Below are 21444 nucleotides of genomic sequence, written 5' to 3' on the forward strand. Positions count from 1 at the left end.
CATATATTGGTGATTCCAGAGATGCCGTCTGTATCTATACAGGCTCCAGCAAACAGTGGTTATGTGTGACAGTGTTCGGCAAAATTGTATTATTTTCTATATTCGTAGTTTTAGTTTTAAAAATGTAATATGTCTGTGCAAGGGGGATTGCCTCAAAGGAAGGTATACCATCTTATCTGGCAACACAGACTGACAGTTGTGTATATAAGACCAGTGCTCAGCCTCAAAGACCAAACTGATGATGAGAGTTGGATGACTGTTGAAACGTCTTTATTGATACAACAACAGATCAAAATAAAAAGTCCAGTTGAAATATTTAGTTACTGAGTTACACTGCTTTGAGTTACTTTTGACAAAATGTAAACTAAAAATAGTCATAATGCCACCGAGCAAAAGATCAGTCAAAGATTTCCTTTTCCTTCCATCATCCCACGTGTTTTGTTTTGACGATGAACTGCAGATCTAATCCACCAGTGTCCAACTAGATTTGGCTGCATTTTATTTGGGGGGAGTTTGGCATGTACAAACAAAAGTTCACACATTTAAATGCGCTTGTAACCCGAGTGACTGAGATTGTAATGACTAATATATTACCGTATTTTGTGGAAGTAATACGTTATATTCCTAAAAGTAGTGCTCGCAGAGTTCATACGTTTTACATCAGCGCTGAACCATGGAGTCTGGTCCGAGTCGGCATCAAATACATTTCCAGAGCGGAGTAAACCACCCAGCGAAGGGCAGATGTATGCTGTGGTTGTGGGGTTATTAGCGGCTCTACGTTAATATTTCAACAGTGTTATGAATCACAAAAGTCACCTACTGTCGATGTGTTTTCGGTCGATCCATAGGTTGTTATGGAGGGGGCTTCAAGAGTGCTCACGAACAACACATGATGCAAATCTGTCTGCGCGGATCCATTGACCGATATCCCTGTGTATGAAAAATGTATAAAATGTGTATGAAAACAGGCTAAATATGTAAAGCTGTGTAAATAAGGCAAAAACAACAGCTATCTTTGTATTTGCATTTCAACCTGAAGAGACTCACAAAGATTGGGGCTCATTGCATTAGCGATTTGGAATAAATGGCATCTGTAGATGATGGCCAAAATCTTCCCTCGAAGCCCGGACACTGGTGGTGGTAGGATAAGACCCGGGGCGGCCGGTCGAACCGATGAGAGGCCTGAGGAGAGGCCAGGCGGAGGAGGGGCGCTGTGCGGCTGGGTCATTGACCGGGGGGGCTTAAGAAGGGGATCCTGGCCGATGAATGGCTGAAGTGGGAATAAGCAGCTGCGCTGATTGGCTGACGTGAAGGTGCGGCTTAGCTGGGGCTATGATTGGATGATTAGTGAAGGCTGCCATTGATGAGGCGGTGAATGAAGGCTGCAGGTGCGTCTTCCAGGTCGAATTTGCGCTGAAGCTTCATTTGTAGCCTTTACTGCCTCTGTAGAGAAATGTGTCCACTGCATTTGAACAAGGGCTGAAAGATCTATCGTTATTGTATCGATATAGAGATATGAACATTCAAGATATCAATATCGCGAAAGAAAAATAAATCGTTATTGTATTTATATTGACATATCCATCCATCCATCCATCCATCCATCCATTTTCTTCCACTTTTCCGTTTCCGGGTCGTGGGGGCTGTTGGAGCCCAAATCACATTGCACCAGCCCCTTATGGCTCCTCCTGCAGGTGGTGGGTCCACGGAAGGACGGCCTCACGATTCTATCCGGGCCTGTTGGTCTCTCATAAGGGGCTTCTGAACCGCTCTTTGTCTGACCCGTCACCTCGGACCTGTTTGTCATGGGAGACCCTACAGGGGCACAAGGCCCCCGACAACAGAGCTCCCAGGATCATTCGGGTGGTCAAACCCCTCCACCACGTTAAAGTGGCGGTTCCAGGAGGGGATATATTGAGATATGAACATTCAAAAAATTAAAATCGAAAAAGCAAGATATAAACAATATAGATTTTCATCAATAGAATTGCACTCTTTTGTATTATGATTTTTTTTTTTTTAAATGCTTAGTTTTCACCTAACCCATATGTATATCTTATCGTATCGAATCGATATCGAAATATCTGGCATGAATATCGAGATATGAAATTTTGTGCATATCATTCAGCCCTAATTTTGACCATCCTTCAACCAGAGCTTCAGGACAACGTGTCACGGGCAGTGGGCGACTGTAGAGCAGCGCCCAGGGATCCTCCTCAAGATCTTGAGCCAAGATCATGATCGGGACGTAATATGTGGAAGATTTAGCCTCATGTTTTTATTTGTAGGGGAAAGTGGAATGCCTGAAGGAAACCTACTCAGACACGAATAGAACAACAAGTCCATACCAAAAGACAAGAGTGCTAACCGCTGCCCTTTTAGAAAGATATGCTGTCGTCAAGGCTTTTAGACTTTTAAACACGGAGGAGAGCTTCTTAAAGGAGAAGAGCCCCACCTCATGACATCAGCAGGTGGAACAGGGTGGTTTGAACACGACACAGGGAGGCAGACTAAATGTGCTGAAAGGGTCATGAATGAAACACATGCACAAAAGTGAAAAAAAAAACCTCCAGAAAGCTGATTTAGCACAATCCCTTTGAAATGTGCCAGTGTCCCTTTAAGAGCAGCTCGCATCAGTTGATTTCCTCCACGTTGAACCTAATCACCGGATCTGCCGAGAGGAGCGCTCCGCAGCATGTGACTCTTTATCAGGCTCCGCTCGGCTCTGGTTGGGGGCGACATTCAGAGCTACTCCCCAAACGCAGCGCACTGTCCCGGGCCGAGCGCACAGTCATGTGGTGGGACCGGCCCAGGAAGAGAGAGAGGGACAGAGGAGGAGCTAATGAAAGTGGATATTATTAACTGCCTTTGTTGTACTGTGGAATATGGGTCTGTTTGGAATTGACAAAAAGTTAATTTATCTTCTTTTTTTTTTGTATTCCATCAGTAATATGTGTGTAGGTCTTTCTAGTGCTTTAGCTCAGAGTAAAGTAGAAGTTTAGTTTTAGAATGACTTTGAGAGAAGACTGAAATAAATACAGTTCATGGTTGTAGAGGTGTAAACTAAGCGATAGGCAAGTTTATTTTTTTTATGTTGCGATTCTGATTCGAGTCATCGTTCAGCCCCTGCTCTCCGTTTCACAAAGACCTGGGAGTATCTCGGAGTCACTGATAAGAGCCGTTTGCTTCATAAAGACCACTATTGTCCCACAGCAGGAAGTTAGTGAGCAGCGAGAGTGTTTTAGGCGCTGGCACTGAGTTGGATTATTAAGGTTCATGTGGACTTTCACCAGGTTTAAAGCCAGGCTAAACTAGAACTAAAGCCACTCCTCGAATCCAAACCTTGACTGCCATCTTCTGTTGTGTTTTACTTTTATCACAGGGGAGATTTTGTCTTGCTGTAATGGCTGGCACTGTGGTCTTAGGTGTAAACAGTATACTCTCTGTTTGGGTGCTCATTTTGTGGATTTTTAAAATGGAGCAGAGCGATATGGCGAAAAACAATAACCATTTTTGATTTTATTTTATTGTCTCATATTAACTTCTTAACCCCCACCTTAACCGAGCACATTTAAGCTTAAAAGCGTCTTGAAAAAAGTGTCAAAATAGTGACTAAATGAGACCAAAATAAAGATGAAAATGCAACAAAAGAGTGACAAAAAGGTGATGAAAACGCAGTAACAAAGCAACAAAGGAGAAACAGGAAAAAGTGGCAAAAAAGGGATGAAAAAGTGACAAAAACTGTGTGACGAAGACGCAACAGAAAGCCACAAAAGAGCAGCAGAAAAGTGACAAAAGGCGATGAAAATGTGGCGGAAATGTGATGAAAATAAAGGTTTAGATGAGTTTTGTAGGTCTTCGCTTTCAAATATGGCCTTTTTGATTTGGGTAACGCCAAATTTGAGAAAATGCACTTGGTTAAAGGGACTATACGAAGTTTAAAATATAAAAATGTAGTATTTCCTCCCCCTACATGTTCCAGCCATGTCCTAATGTGTAGAATGAACCCAGACCTGTTCACCACAACTGCCTCTAAAATCCTGCTCTGTAAACCTGGGTCCAAAGTGCCGTCATGCACGAGCTTAATATAGAGGCTGCAGTTACGCATAAGACCTGAGGTGGCAGTAGTGAGGATAAAATGACCAACTTGCATCTAGTCTCTTAAAGGTGGGGGTTAAGAGGTTAAAATAAATAAACCCCAGCTTTACCAACTGCATCACTGCCCCAGATTTGACTGGAAGACCTGGCATTTTTGCTTAAGAATTGAAACTGTTTCCACGGCAGGATATGTTTCTGTATAAACCTTACGGCCTGTGTTTGACTCTTTGCGCGTGAGAAGATTGATGGGAATCGCTGGTCTGTTTGCTAAATAAAACACTGGAGTGGACGGACTAGCTTAGCATACCGGCTGGAAGTGGAGTGAAACCGCTAACAAGAGCCACTCGCTTTAGCTCCTAAACACGTCCGGAACAAAGACACTACACTAGATTTGTAAATTATGAGAAATAATGACTGCTTAACTACAAGGATGACATGCACGAACAGAAGATTTTTAGCAATGGGGTCAGCAGGTTTTTGTTTAATTACTGTGTATGTTGTTCAGTTTACTTAGATATTACACTGAGAACAGGTCATGTACTGTACCAGTTTTATGTTGTGGCTTTTCTTTATTTTCAACACTATTTATGTTGTGTGATTCTCGTTGAAGGCATTAAACTATGAATGAACACATGGGGGTTATGTAGGAAACAAAAAAGGGTGAAATAACCAAATTGCCACCCTTTATTCTTGGCTTTTCCTCAGTGAGCTTCATAAGGTCGTCACCTGAAATGGTTTAACAGCATTTCAGTTGAGACTCACTGAGGAAATCTCAAAAGTGCAAAGCCGTTGGTCTGGACAATATTCTTTTTTCTCATATTGATTGATCTCTCTTGAAATAAATACATGTTGCTAATTGGACATATCTTTTGTACAAATCTCATCTCAAACAATAACAATAACAGCTTTCCTCTAGGTTCATTTAATGCACAAAAATCTTCCTTTGTTTCATCCAAACTCGACAATAAGGTGCTGTTTCTGCCAAAGAAATGGCTGTAAACCTGTTGATTATAAAGTTCCATGACGATTATTGAGATTGACCAGAGTAGGGATAGTGATTTTAATAAAATGTCGATCAATACCCCAGCCTTACAAAGCAATAATCAAAGCAAAAGGCGAATATTGTGAACAAAAACTCTAATGTCAACTTTATGTCAGTGAACACATTTCCATATGTGTTCATTCATAAACGTACGCCGTCAGTGAGAATCTACAATGTAAGTGGACTTGAAATGAAAGAAAAACCAATACATAAAAAAAGCATTTTCCAAATTAGGTCAACTAACAAAATATGATATAGATATAGATGAACTAAGTAACGTATTTACCTTAATAAATCCTTTCCAGAGTCCCTTCTGGGGGGTAATACAAGTGTTCATGGGATGATTGGGGGGTCTTTCATCTCCCCCTGGTGTCTCTGGCCAGAAAACCACAATTGCAACTTTCCTTCACCGGGTCGGAGTCACCAATACACACTAATAGAATCACAAAGAAGAAGCTAACAGGCTAATGGGCAAAGCTAGCTGCGGGGTAGCGCCACTTAAACAGTATTTGCAGCCAAGTTTGAGTGAAATAAATGATCTCCATTGTGTAATTGGATGTACAATATCCCTCTCTCCCTTTGTCTTTTCTGTCAACGTAGTATTTACTCTCACGGACAATTAATGAGTAAGAAAATGCAACATGCTACGACACCTGCAGTGGCACTTATGGCCTCTAGGGGCATGAGTTACTTAGTACTGCTTTAAATTACACATGATTAAACGACATTATGAATGTTTTGCTGCTTGAAATGTGTATAAGCGACTCTGGGTTTTAGAGGAAAGGTTTGGGAACCAGTGTTACCAGTTCAAATGTCTGAACTCTGGGAACTCTGAGAATGTCTTGAGAAGGACAAGTTATTGTTATTCTTTGGATTTTTGTGGTGCATTTGTGTAAAGAAAGCAGAGGAAATTACACTAAAGAATCTCAGTCAACACTTGGTTTACAGTGTTTTCCATATCATTAATTCTGTCTTTGTGTCAACTCTTTCTAACATAATCTCTGTCTTTTCCAGGAGTTCTTTGACCACGCAAAGAAGTTGTGGGACGATGAAGGAGTCAAGGCCTGTTTTGAGAGGTCAAACGAGTACCAGCTCATCGACTGCGCACAATAGTAAGCCACTATCTCCCCTCCTCTCTCCTTTATGCCTCTCTTTTGCGGTTTCTCGGTTTGGTTTTGTCTCTTAAACATCTAGAAATTCACGAAAGCAACTTACTCCAGGCATAAAACGGTCCTAAATATTGTTGCTCGTTGCGGTATATGATCTCTCTGAAGTTGTTAGCTTCCTCATTAAGCTCCTATTCTCCGGCCTTAAGTCCACAGTGGGGTGGACGGGTTCAGTTTTACGGTTTGTAAACTGCCGTCTCTGTGCGCAGCTTGTGTCATGTCCTATATGGATACGCTCCGGTTTGTGTACTTTGGGCGCGGCAGGACGAGCGCACGGTTGTAAGAGTCCACTGGAAAATTATATTTCTCTTGATATCTCGGGTTTGTTGGGTATTTTTACCACGGCACTGAAGGGCCTGTTTGGGAAAGCAGGGACTTTTATATCAGTGTGTAGTTGATGCTGCAGTGAGACGACAAACACCAGGATATGCCTCTTATGTTGCCTGAGAACTGGTTGAGCAATTGTATTATTGTTTATAAGGTTGTAATAAGAGAAAGACTGGAGTGTCACGGTTGCAAAGTTTGAAGTTCGATATATTTGTTTGAACATAATTGTTTGTTTAAAGATACTAGACTCTCAACTCTAAAGGATAACATGACCATAAACGTTAAAGGCTAATTTATGCTCATAGAGTTTCCTGTCTTCCATCAATCGCTCCGTTTACCTCAAGCGTGTCGAGTCACGACAACGGCGCAGTACATGAGCTAGCTGCTGGGGGGCGCTACTGCACACAGCTCCACAGGTGAAGCAGAACAAACTTCTATAAAAGGATTTGAACCAATTTGCAAACAGACCACCATTCTTTACCTCATTTTCTCGACTATTCTTCAGTAATTATGGTGTTAGAAACAGCGTGGTTTGGTTCAGGTTCTTCTTCCCCGGTTTTGGTAAACTTTCCAGCGCCATCTGTTGGTAACTTTCGATAACTCAGGCTGGACATAAGAAATTAATGCAGGGCAGGCTTTTTTGGCTTCCGATACAGATACTGGGGGTTTGAGTATCTGCCGATATCCGATATTAACCGATACCAAGCAGCTTGCTTTGAGTGAAAAACAGTTCCTCTTTTCTCCATTGTCCTATCAATTAAAGTGATAGTCTGTACGTTTGCAAAGTGAGGAGAGATAGGGTGAAATGTGAAAGTAAACTCCTCCTCTCTTGGACCAAAAAGCCCTTCTTAGTTTGCAAAATGACGAGAGCAGGAACAGAATTTTCTAAAGCAAATGATCAAGCTCCTCCCCCTCCCTCCTGGTTGGACCTGACGGGCTGGTTCACAGGGAAAGCTCGTCTCATTGGTTGACGCGGGAGGATACTACGCTTTGATGCGCTCCAGAAATCTGGGAAGGAGGGAGTTTACACAAAATTATTTTGGTATATTTGTACTTACTTTACATCAATCCATCATTTTATGAAATTTGTAAAACATTTAGACTTCCAGACTATCACTTTAAGTCAGATTTTTTCTTGCAAACGAGCGGTTGCATATCAATTATCAATCATATTGATTTAAACTGCAAAACACTGAATAAGGACTTTTCTACACTAAATATCCTTGGCTATATGAGGCTATGAGGTATATTAATACAGTATAAACATCTCACATAAACTGTGATCAGTACAGCTTGTGCACTACACAAATCTGTAACTGCATTTCATAAACCAAAACAGTTGCCCAGTCCAGCAGTGGCTATTTTGTTTTACTAGGCTGCTTTAGGTGATCCAATCATAGTTTTGTCCCAGCTTTGATTAGTCGGTGCTTGCATTAGCATGCCGTTGCTAACCATGGCAGTTTGCATCCATGTTCACTGAGGTTTAGTGAAAGTTGTTCCCTGTCTTAAAGGGACTATACAGGGTTTTCCTCCCCCTACATGTTCCAGCTATGTCCTAATATGTAGAATAAGTATAAATGTAGTGAGTATCAAATTACCAACTTGCATCTAGTCTCTTTAACCAAGTGCGTTTTCTCCAGCTCAGAATTACCCAAAACTAAAAGGCCAGTGTAACGCCTCATTTGAAAGCTAAGACCTACAAATCTCACCTAAATGGATCTTCTTCCTCGTGTTGTTGTCACTTTTCATTGCTTTTTTGTTGCATTTTCATCCAATTTTTTCCTCATTTTCATCTCTTTTCGTCACTATTCTGTCACTCTTTTGTGGCTCTTTTGCTGCATTTTAATCCTTGTTTTCGTCTCATTTTCGTCGCTATTTTGACACTTTTTTCAAGAAGCTTCTTAGATTTGGGTATTGCCAAACTAGAGGTTAAGAGGTTAAAGCGGTGAGATATCAGTTCAGTATCGGATATTTGGCATCCCAACTTGTAACGCACGGCTCTGTTCACGTACAAAATGGGAGCACGAATGAGCTTTAAACCAGCACTAACCCGGACCTAAATTTGGACTAAGCTGGTACTAATTGAAACATGACTAAACTCGGAACTGCTTCTTGGCTCTCGCATCACTTTCCTAATGCAATAGAACTCAGCTCATAGGATTAAAACCAAGACTGAACAGAGACCGAAGCAGGACTCTGCGGTTCAGGCTCTGGCCTTTGTCTCTCTTTTCCAGCCCTTTTCTCCAATACAATACAACCCAGATACAGTTGTTTGGAAATATTGATAAGCCTCTAATACAGCAGCCTTTTTGCCTGTTTGGTAACCTCCTGCAGTATTGTAAAGGCTCTTAAGGTTTGTTATATTGTCCATCTTTTGACTCTTAAGTGACGTTTGTTTAGTGAAAGTTAAAATCCGGTTTTGCAACAAGCTTCCCGTTTCCTGGGTTTAATTAACCCTTTATTAGTTTGCTCAACCATTTGCTAGAGCACGCTTTATTGAATCAAATGTCGTTCTTAATCTGCCTATCTTTACCATTCGGTTCAAGTGTGTAATGCTCCAATTATCCAGTTTGGGGTTGGACCAGTTTAGACCAAGTTTGGACTGGTTTAGAGCGGGTTTGGACTGATTCAGACCTGGTTCGGACGGGTTTGGACTGCTCTAGAGCCGGTTTGGACCGGTTTAGACCTGGATTGGGCTGGTTTAGACCTGTTTTGGGCAGGTTAAGACCTGGTTTGGACCGGTTTTGGGCCGGTTTAGACCAGTTTGGACCGGTTGAGACCTGGTATGGGCCAGTGTAGACCTGTTTTGGACCGGTTTAGACCTGTTTTGGACTGGTTTAGACCTGTTTTGGGCTGGTTTAGACCTGTTTGGACTGGTTTAGACCTGTTTTGGGCTTGTTTAGACCTGTTTGGACCAGTTTAGACCTGTTTGGACCGGTGTAGACCTGGTTTTGACTGGTTTTGACCTGTTGTAGGCTGGTTTAGACCTGTTTGGACTGGTTTAGACCTAGTTTTGGGCTGGTGTAAACCTATTTGGACCAGTTTTGACCTGGTTTCGACCTGTTTTGGACTGGTTTAGACCTGTTTTGGGCTGGTGCAGACCTGTTTGGACCAGTTTAGACATAGTTTCGACTGGATCATGCTGGTTTTGACAGGTTTTGACTGATGTAGACCTGTTTTTTACTGGTTTAAATGAAGTTTGGATGGGTTTTGAGCAGGTTTAGATCAGGTCTGGCTGGACTGGTTTATATTGGTTTAGAGCAGAAAACTGGGAGGTCTATCAAATAAATAAAAAAATATTGTTTGACCCCCAATGGTTAGAAAAATAATAATAATAAAAACGTGTAGGGAGTAACATTAAAGGGTTAAAATATAAATAGTGCAAAATGTAGCAATATTTTAGCCTATTTTGTGACTTGGAGTTGGAATCTGTCCTTCCGCTACGTCCTCCTGACTAAAATCATGGGCCAAAGTCTGCCGTGACTTCAACAATAAGTGAACAACCAGTATCCTCTTGCATCTACTGAAGTTTCAAATAGAGTGTTGTGTGATCAAACTTGTGTTGTGCTTTTCCTGTTACTGTCACCGCTTTAAGAAGAACCGTAGCCTTTTGCTTGGAGGAAACACATTTTCAGACATTTGTTTTCGAGTAGTGACCATTATCGGACAAACGCGCTCTGTGCTGCTGTTTTCTCTGTGCTTTGAACATAAATTTGACTGGAGGGAGGGGGTAGGAGAAGTCTTTATTGGTTTGAAAGAGGAGGGGGGGAGTCAGGTGATGCTCGGACGGTCACATGCGTCCGAAAAGGTGGAGCCGTCGGAAGTCAGCAGCAATGCAGAGACGGGGATAGTTTCTTTCACTTCCCCCTTGTATTTGTTTAAAACACGTCCCGGGGCAGAAGCGTTTGAGAGACGAGCTGAGGATTACGTGCTTCTCAAAAGGTTGTAGAAACCAACAGACGATATCGAGACGAGCCACACACCGGATGAAAATATGAATCACATTTGGCAGTTTGATTGTGCGACATAATTGGTTGGAAATGTGGGCAGAATCTCGGGCAGAGCCAAGGCCATTTCAGGTCAAGAGACAATCCAAGAGCCATGACTGGGCCTGGGTACCGTTAAACGATACCGGTCTGGAAAAAAGTTTAGCTACTACTGGTTTCGAACAAATGAAAGTATCGAAAACAGGTACAGAAAAAAAAAATCCAAGTTTTGATGCTGTTGGTCCAGGGACAGAATTAAAGGAAGTGACTTGGCTGTTTCAGCTCAAATAAAAGATTATTTTCCTCTCAATTTCTGTCATTTTTTTTTCCTATTCTTCCCATTTCCCCCCAATTTTTTCATCATTTTTTTTTCTCGTTTCCCAATTTTTGCCTTCATTTTCACTCATTTTTTATTACTAATATTTTCCCTATTTCCCATTTTTTGCCCAATTGATCCCCAATTTTTTTCACCATTTCCCCCCAAAATATTGTACACAATTCTTTCTTATTTTTGCCCAATTTTTTTCTCGTTTTCCCAGTTTTTGCTTTCATTTTTGCATATATTTATTACTAATATTTTCTCTATTTCCCACATATTATTCCCATTTTTTTACCCATTTTTTTTTTACAATATCCCCCTATTTCCCCCCCAATTTTTTACAAAATATTATACAATTTTTTTCCTTATTTTTGCCCAATTGTTTTCTCATTTCCCCTATTTTTGCCTTCATTTCTTAGATTGTTTTTATTACTAATATTTTCCCTATTTCCCATTGTTTATTCCTATTTTCCCTCCCAATTTATTCCCCCTATTTTTTCCCAATTTTCCCCAAAATATTTAACAAATGTTTTCCTTATTTTTGCCACAAATTCACCCAATTTTCACCCAAATTTTTCCCCTCATTTCCTCACATTAGAGAGGAACCTATTGCAAATTTGCAGCTCTTCCACACATTATCGCTCTGTTTTCTGGTTCTGGATGACAAATGTTTTCATATAGGTATTGTTCAAGTATCGAAAACCAAGTATCGTTACTGGTATTGAAAAAATGTAACATACAAAGCCCTAGCCATGACCAAACCAGAACTAAATGGAGAAAAAGTTCCTGTTGCTGCTGCTGCTAAAATGTCTTCACTGTGGGTTATAGACGGCACAAATTTCCCCTTCACCACTTAAGTCGTTAATGAAATCCCGTCTTAGACATTCATTTCCTAATCGTTGATCAGTATCAGGCGTTTAAAGTGTGAGCGTCTATTTTTAGCCGCACATTTAAATAAACAGTTGTTGGTGTCACTGGAGCGGCGGAGCTATAAGGGGAAATGTTACAGCGTGTTGTTGACTCTGGGCCCCTCCTTCAGTAAATACGGCTGTGATCCGAGCCCAGACCGGGTTTTTATGAGGTCTGTCTGTTGGCCTCTCTTCCTTGTTCTTTGTCAGTTCTCCGAAACTCCCTTTCCAAAGTCAGACAGTGTCTTTTGTGGACTCCCAGTGTTCAGAAGAGGCCCTCACAGACGCATTTAAAGAGGCGTATTGTTGAACGTCGCTGTTTTTAATTCATTGTGTAACCTGCGCAATCGCAATTTGAATGCTCCCAATTATGGGGACTTATGCAATTATTGAGGAAGTACAATATCTTTTGCGAACAACAAAATGTCTCTGGCCGAGTGATAGGACGGTTTGAGAGTTTACTGTGACTGAAAGTACTGCAACATCATGGTGTGTTTTATACTGAAAAAACGGGAGACAAAAACAGGTTTATTTATGGCACATTTTTATTTGTTTTGTCTTTATGTGCCGTGAATAATCAATAACATGGAATATTATCAACCAATTCATTTTTATCGAAATTAAGAGTTTAAAGACATTTTATTAGGACAGTTATTTTAAAATACTGAATATATATAATGTTTTTGGAAAGGGCCTAATGTTTTAAATTACATGAGCTAAGCCAAATGGTGCAAGTTGTGTGTAAACTATTTGTAGCATTTGTGTGTTTGTGTTATTGGCCAATTCTAGTAATATTGTTTTTTTTTATTTTTTTATCATGTCTATATGGTAAACGATAAATGGACTCAACTTATAACTAATGCTTTTCTACCTTTATCAGGCCCAAAGCGCTTTACAGTAAGGAACCAGTCACCCATTCACACTCTCAGTCATACACCAGTGTATGAGTGACACTGGAGGCAATAGGGTGGAGTGTCTTGCCCAAGGACACAACGACAGTGTGCATTTGTGGGAGCTGTGGGAGCGCCACCGTCGCCCCATGTCCCATTATGTTAGAGTAATCTATATTACATTTTATTATATAACAGTATTTGTCATTTGGGAAGTAGCGGGACACTGCTGGAAATACAGTATAGGACATATAGATTCCGACGGCATCTCTGGAATCTCCCATATATGGTCATGATTGAAAACAGTTAAGGGGAAAAACAATTTGGAGAAAAATCTAAACTTTCTTTAATTATTCAAAAGCTACTTTAACAAACGCTGAATTATGAATATGGTTTTCTACTAAATAAAGATACAAAGACATGGAGAGGAGCAAAGTGGTTCAACAGCCCATAAATTCATAAATAACTTGATGCTACTTGTTAGCATCGGGATAATGCTAACAGTTAGCTAGCGCTAGCTACAACTGCCGTTTTTTCCACTTCTACTGAACAATCTGCTGTGAGAAAATATCCATATGGGCCCGATTTACACTTGACTTTATTTATGCATGACACATAAGTTCATATTCCACCAGAAAATGGCTACAGTCTCTGATGGCAGCCTCACATTCATTCACCCATTTACACACTGCCTTGTGTTCTTCCTTAAAGAGACTAGATGTAAGTTGGTGATTTTATGCTCACTACTGCCACCTGAGGTCTTATGCGTAACTGCAGCTTCTATATTAAGCTCGTGCTTGACAACACTTCAGTCCCGAAGTAACACCTTTCTGAGTGACAGTGCTGGATTTTAGACACAGTTGTGGTGAACAGGCCTGAGCTCATTCTACACATTAGGGCATGGCTGGAACATGTAGGGGGAGGAAAATACTTAGTTTTAACATTTTTAAACTTCGTATAGTCTAAGCATTATAGGCCTCACAGGTCAAACTAAAAACTTTATTAAACCCATCATGAGCTAAACAACGTTTGTATCTCAAGAGAAAGAGATGGTCGGCACTCGCGCGGCTGTAATCGTGACCAAAACAAATGCACATTTTTACAGTTTTTCCCCAAATCATCCTGGTGTTAACATTCACTGACGCTTGTAAAGCCCCATATTTGAAAGTCTTGTTTTAAGTTACCAAGTCAGCAGCTATTTGGAGACATTTTCATTTGCACTTTTTTTCTTCCGCTAAAGTATTGCTGTAGATTCGTGATGAAAAAGGATTATTTCGTTGTTGAAGAATAGTGTATCTCCATGTAGGTGCCCACTGCGACCATCAGATTGAGATATATTGCATTTAATCTTGCACTTCTTACACAAAAGTACGGGCAGGTTAAAACATCTTCACCCCCGCCTTAACCAAGCACATTTTCTCCAGTTCGACTTCACCCAAATCTAAAATCCTCTTGAAAAAAAACTCAAAACAGCGAGACATAAATGAGGATGAAAACGCAGCAAAAACGCCGTCAGGCTCAGGTTGAGAAGCTTTAGATTTGGGTAAAGCTGAACTGCAGAAAATGGTTAAGGCGAGGGTTAAGAGGTTGAGGGAGGTGTCTTGCTTAAGGACACAGCATTGGTTCTGCTTCTTCTTGCTCCGCCTCTGGTTTGTCCCCACAGTCTTCTCGCTGCCGGTGGGACAGTCACTGGAAAACCGCTGTCGATGGCCGTTGGAGGTATTGCCAAAGAGCACGTCGGTATTGATGGTTTCTGCGATCCTTTCCGCCATCGACCCCTCCCCTTTCCCTCCGCGCGCCGCTGCACATTTACACGTTTTAACAGCACAGATGTGTCTGCCAGCTGATTGATTATGAGCTATTTTTAACGCGCTGCCGACCGGTTCCATCGCAATGGCTTTCGGACACGTCAGCGGCAAAATCAAACCGTTTTTTCACACGCAAATCTGAGCGGAGACCTGGGGTTCTATTCCCATCGTTTATTTATGTTCTTTTAGTAGGTGTTTGATGTCAGTCTGGTCAGAGGTTAGAGCTGAAAGATGATATTGAAATTTTGGTTCATGAGATATACAGGTTTACAATGTCGAGTTTATCTTCACTGTGAAGAAATTTGGGGAAAATGTAAAATAAAAACTAGAATAAATAGCAGGAAAATTGAGAAAAAATTGGTAAAAAGTGGGTCAAGAAATTGTGACACTAAATTACACTATGCTATCAAATGACTTATTCAAATGTACAATATCGAGAAATGTGGGGAAAATGGTTACAAAAAGAAAGAAAAATTAGGGAAGAAATATGGGAAATAAAAAAAATCGGAAGAGATAGATATGTCTAGATATGTAGGGAAAATCGTAACCAAAAAAAAAGGATAGATTAGGGAATACATATGGGGATATTTTAGAAATAAAATTGTGAAACAGTGGGGAAAAAATGATAAGATAATATTGAAATTTCAGTTCATGAGATATGCAAATTTACAATATTGAGTTTATCGCCAATGTCAAGAAATGTGGGGAAACTGTAGAAAACAACATTAGGAAACAAAGGCAGACATTGGAGCGGAAAGTTGGGTAGACACTATAATACAGGATAGTATAAAAATGAGAGGTGCAAATGCACAATAAAAATGTGGGAAAAATTGTAAAAAAAAAAAAATAGGGGAACATTTTAGAAAAAAAATGGAATAAAAGGAAAAATAGTCAAAATATAGGGGGAAAATGCCCTTTCTCTACAAAAAGTAAATATCAAGCATGACTTGAATTGAGGAAATGTATCTTGTTTTGAGTGGTTTTCACTCATTTAGACACTTTTCCTGATCGGACCAAGTTTACTTTGCTTGTTTGAGGACATTTCAGGTAAAACTCGCTTGAAATAAGAAAGTAAAATTGCCAATGAGATAAGACCAATTTTCTTACCCCACTGGCAAAGAAAATGACCTGAAATAAGGACGAAATGTATCGAAACGAGTCAGAAACATCTCAAAACAAGTGAAATAATCTAGGACAAATGCCCAAGAACTTCTTAACTAGTCAAAACAACTAAAATTTGGATTATTATGCTCAAATTGAGATGTTTATACTGATCTAGTTGAATACTTTTTGCAGTGTTATCATGAGATAATGAAAAAAGGTGTTAATTCGGGTCTGAAGTGCCGTCATGGACGAGCTTAATATAGAAGTTGCAGTTACACATCTGACCTGAGGCGGCAGTAGTGAGTATAAAATGACCAACTTTCATCTAGCCCCTTTAAAGTGTTGGACATTTCTCCTCTCATCCAAGAAGCTTCGTCAGCCACACTAATGACCAAAATCTACACAGTACGGATGACGACTTAAGAACCTTTTCCCAGGTTTCCCGATCAGTTACAACCAAACGAGGCCAGATTACCCAGCCTTCTGCTTTCTCGGAGGAAACGCTCAAGTCGCGGGCTCGTCGGCCTGCAGTTTCTGGTGGGGGCAGGAGTCTGGAGGTGGGGATGGGGAGCAGCGCCTGGTCACGGGACCCTGTCAGCAGCCGGGGGGCACTGACAGTCATCAGGGGCTGTAAAGGGCTAAGAATGGCCCTCATTGTGAGCCCGCGCCGGCCCCTGGAGCACAACTCAAACACTCGGGCTAACAGCGCTAACAGTGGCAGCCTCTTGTGTTCACGGAAGAGACAGATTTATACACAACTGCCTTCTGTCGCGCTGGAGACGCGAGCGGTGCTGGACGGGGTCGGGGGTGTTTTCTCCCCCCGTGTCTGGGCGGGTTTCCTCTGGGCGCTTCGCTTTCAGAACTAGCTATCATGAAACAAGCTCCGCAGAGGGGTTCCAAGGTGGCAGAAGGACGGGTCAAATGCAGAGGACAGATTTCTCCTCTGGGACACAATCATTTGCGCCTTTACCTTTATTTAACCTTAAAGGGATATTTCAGGATTTTTGACATAGGACCTCATTTCCTAGTTATCCAGTGTTGCTGGTACCCAGAGATATTTTTTTTGTAATTCATGCAGTTCTTATGTTTGAAGAGTTTCGTGGCGCTAGGCTAGTGCAAGGCTAGTGCATGTCTATGGTATCAGCTAGCCTGCATTAAAAACAGTCTGACCCGCTCCACAGAGCACCTGAGGCAAATCACTTATAACGCCAGACTAATGAGAATAATTTTAACCATTTTGCAAAGAACTTATATTTGAGCAGCATCAGCTTCGTGGTTGTATAAGCTACGCAGCGGCGGAGTGATCTGCTAGAAAATAGTCCCACAAAATGCGGTCATTCATGTGATGCAAGGTCAGTTATATTCCAAAAATGATTCTATGGACACATACATGGTTAGTCTGGTGTTATAAGTGATTTGCCTCAGGTGCTCTGTGGAGCGGGTCAGACTGTTTTTAGTGCAGGCTAGCTGATACCATAGAAATGCACTAGCCTAAAACTAGCCTAGCGCCACGTAGCTCTTCAAAAATAAGAACTGCATGAATTACAAAAAAAATATCTCCAGAAATCAGCAACACTCTGGATAACTAGGAAATGAGGCCCTATGTCAAAAATCCTGAAATATCCCTTTAACTTTAAAATGCAAATATGTTCACACATGTTCAGTGTAAACGTATTTCTGTTATAAATATTATCAGCAAATTCCAGTTCAAACATTTATCTTGGAGCATTTCTGACGAGTGTTCAAGAATTCCACCGCGAACTACGGCCTTTAATGTTTAATTTTAGTCGTCAATGAGCCAGTGTTATGTTTTAGTCAATTGATTTTGATGTGCCTTCGAGATATTTTTGGTACATTTTTAAATGACCGACGTTAGAAATGTTAGGACTTTTGATCGAGAACATTTATGAATAATGAGTGTTATTCAGCAAAATCACTGTATGCACATTGTTCCCGTGTTATTTTGCAGCTCTTTTTGGATTTGTGCATTGTCCACACTGCAAAAAGTCATCTAGAAATAAATAAATAATTTCCATTTTTACACATCAACCCCATGATAACATCTTTCATCTTGATTTAAGTGTAAAAAACAAAGTTGAAAGCGACTTGCTCAAATCGAAGCCATATTTATATTATTATTATTATTATATTATATTATATTTTTATACATCTATGACATAAGCCCTATTCGCAGGGGATTAGAATGACCTCGGGACCTCAGGTAAAAAGTAAATATTACCAATGTTCTCGGAGTTTCCACTCATGTCAGTAATTTTAGGGTAATTCTTGAAACTCCGATGTCCCCACAAAGTCCTGTGTCATAGTTTGGAAAGTTTTAAACCCAAAACATCTTTTTTACCAATATATTTATGTTTGCATTTAAGATATAGTAATAATAGAGCTGGGCGATATGGCAAAAATCATGATTATTTGCTTCATATTGAATATTGATAAATTTTCTATTTGATTTAGTTTTATCAATGTAAAAACAAATACATTTTAGCTGATAGATGACAAACCTTTGATGAAAACATCAGATCAAGAAAAAAATATTTTTTCCCCAGTATCATTTATCATACAGAAATCTTCCATAGATGCAGAACCCATCTCTGGATTCGCCCATATATGGTCATGTTTGAAAACAGTTAAGGGGGAAAACAATTTGGAGAAAAATCTAAACTTTCTTTAATTATTCAAAAACTACTTTAACAAATGCTTAATTATGAATATAGTTTTCTACTAAATAAAGATACAAAGACATGGAGAGGAGCAAAGTGGTTCAACAGCCCATAAATTCATAAATAACGGAGAATGCTAACTTGATGCTTCATGTTAGCATCGGGCTAATGCTAGCGGTTAGCTAGTGCTAGCTACGACTGCCGTTTTTTCACTTCTACTGAACAATCTTCAATGAGAAAATATCCATAAGGGGCCCGATTTACACTTGACTTTATTTATGCGTGATACATAAGTTCATATTCCACCAGAAAATGGTTAAAAAGAGTGGAAAGTTGTGTTTCTCTAAAGATTCTATTTCCCCCCTCGGCGAAAGCCACGCCCCCTTATATGATGAGATACCGTCTGTATAGTTCTCATTCAAACTGCGAAACTAGTTTTACTAGTTTTTTTTATTGTAAAATTACGATGAATAAGTCCCAGGACGTTTATTGAAATTTCAATTAAATGTGGATTAATTGCTCAGCCCTATTCACCTTATTCCGCCCCGCCCACTTTTCCCACTTTTTGCATTGTCTCGGCACTTCCGTTGTACAGACACTTCCGGTCGAGCGCGAAGCCCATTCATTTTAACGGAGAATGAGGGAAAATATTCTCCGCTCAAATCTGATGTTTAGTCGATTGATTTGTGTAAAATGGCCAATGTTCATTTGCACCAACAAGTCAACACTGCACCGTTTCTCTGTGCGGCCTGAAAATGGCTTTGTTTTTGTGTAGTGACTGATTTTATCTGGACTTCTCCAGCCCCATGTTAACACATAGGAGAAAAGGGGCGGGCACAATTCATGGCGGCGCCCACGCGAACCTCCGGAATAAGGTGAATAGGTGATAGTAAACAGTATAAAAGGAGAAAAACTGCGACGTTGCAGAGGGGAACCCGGAAGTACAGCCCTGTTGTCATGGCAGCGTAAGACAGGCCAACATGGAGGAAAGTTTGGAAGTGTGCGTTTGTTTCAAAGCAGATTAAAGGAGAAAGGAAACTGCGGTTTTATAAGAAGAAGCTAAATCCCACAGACCTGACGCTGACGTCGTTCGTGCTCCGTCGTAGCGTGCTCCGTGCGGTGACAAGCGGCCTTTCCCGCTAATGCAAAGCTCACATAAACAAACAGGAGAATCAGCGCTCGCATCATAAATGAATAAAACGCTTGTTGTCATCTTAAGTGTTCATTATCTATCCATCATTTCGGGAAAAAATCTGTAGAACAAAATTGTGAATTACTGACATTGTCATATCCTGTATGAATGCACATGAAAATTACGTCACATCTTAATTTCAGTTTTACCGATATCCCCAGGTTATTCTAATCCAGTGCGATTAGGGCGTATATTCATGATTTAAAGGAAGGGCACTATATAAGTAACCTTCTTCTGCTTCTTCTTTTTCTTCGTCTTCTTCGTCTTCTTCTTCTACTTCTTCTACTTCTTTTTCTTCTCCTTCTTTTTCTTCTTCTTTTCCGTCTCCTTCTTCTCCTTCTCTTTTTCTTCTTCTCCTTCTTCTCCTTCTTCTCTTTCTTCTCCTCCTCCTCCTTCTCCTTCTGTTTTCTTCTTCTTTTCCGTCTCCTCCTCCTTCTTCTCCTTCTCTTTTTCTTCTTCTCCTTCTTCTCCTCCCTCTTCTTCACCTCTTTTTCTTCTTCTCCTTCTCCTCCTTCTTCTTCTCCTCTTTTCTTCTTCTTCTCCTCCTCCTCCTTCTTCTTCTCCTTCTCTTTTTCTTCTTCTCCTTCTCCTTCTCCTCCGTCTTCTTCTCCTTCTCCTTTTCTTCTTCTCCTTCTCCTTCTCCCCCCTCTTCTTCTCCTTCTGTTTTCTTCTTCTCCTTCTCCTCTTGTCTTCTTCTTCTCCTCCTCCTCCTTCGTCTTCTCCTTCTTCTTCTCCTTCTCTTTTTCTTCTTCTCCTTCTCCTCCGTCTTCTTCTCCTTCTTCTTCTCCTTCTCTTCCTTCTTCTCCTATCCTTTCTCTCACTATTCCACATTTCTGATTAAAAGGGTTTAATCACGTTTCGCCTCAATCAAATCTTTAAGAGTTATTTTTTAAATCAACATTGTATAGTTATCTATCACAATACAACTGTTGTACCGACTATAACTCTGCCGTTACATCTACTTACAGAGACAAAGTCAACACTCCACAACAGCCCAGCGTCAGCATCTCCTCTGTGATTGGCTCGGGAAGTCACATGACCGATATTTACCAATAATAATACTACAGGCTCACATGTCCTGCTGTACAAGTTCTCCCTTATCTGTTTAGCTGGTTATTTTTGACGCGTGAACAATGGATTTTCTGCTGCGCTGTTTGTGCCATCGAGGCCCATAACCTCATTTCGAGCGGCGCTGCACGGTCGCACACCAGGCCGGTTTGTGCTCGCAGCTCCGCGCGGTCGCTGGACAGTCGCGGCGTGTGTGTTTTTATCTGATGTGCGGGCGCCGCCGAGGCCGCTGGGTTAACTGGGCCCAGTGTCCTGCTCTGACTCGGGACCAGGTCAAATGCGTGTCATTTCTCATTGCTCGCATTAAGGTCGGACAATTACGGGGGGGAAAAAAATGATTGTAACTTTGATTGTAATTCATGTGAAAATGATTAGATTTGCAAAGATTATAGTTTATACGATGAAAACTTTCTTATTTGCGGATTGTGATCGGTCAAGATGGAGCTTTTGGTCAGGCTTCCTTCGTTCTCTTGTCATTATATGTAGTTAAATCCTCTTAACCCCCACCTGAACCGAGCACATTGTCTCCAGATTGGCTTTTCCCAAATCTAAAAGCTTCTTGGAATAAAGGCGTCAAAATGGCAGCAAAAATGAGGCTGAAAATGCAAAAGAGCGACAAAAACGCAACTAAAGAATCACAATAGAGAAAAAGAAAAGTGACAAAAAAGCAACAAAAAAAGTGATGGGCAAAAAAAAGAGACGACAACGTGAGGAAAGATGAGTTTTGTGGGTCTTAGCTTTCAAATGAGGCGCTACACTGGCCTATTGGTTCTAGCCTTTTAGATTTGGGTAAAGCTGAACAGGAGAAAATGCACTTGGTTAAAGTATATATGACAAGTTTTAACACTTTTAAAAATA

General features: G+C 40.7%; 1 protein-coding gene across 2 annotated transcripts in view; it reads left to right on the plus strand.

Moving 5' to 3' along the window:
- gnal2 (guanine nucleotide binding protein (G protein), alpha activating activity polypeptide, olfactory type 2) overlaps positions 1 to 21444 on the plus strand; it is a 92357-nt gene that overhangs the window by 30435 nt on the left and 40478 nt on the right. For both annotated transcript variants that reach the window (XM_079569807.1, XM_079569808.1), the window contains exon 5: positions 6155 to 6252. In XM_079569807.1, coding sequence (XP_079425933.1) covers positions 6155 to 6252 — 98 coding nt within the window. The remainder of the gene's footprint in view (positions 1 to 6154; positions 6253 to 21444) is intronic.

Source organism: Gobius niger (assembly GCF_951799975.1).
Source record: "Gobius niger genome assembly, chromosome: 13".
Lineage (NCBI taxonomy): Eukaryota > Metazoa > Chordata > Actinopteri > Gobiiformes > Gobiidae > Gobius > Gobius niger.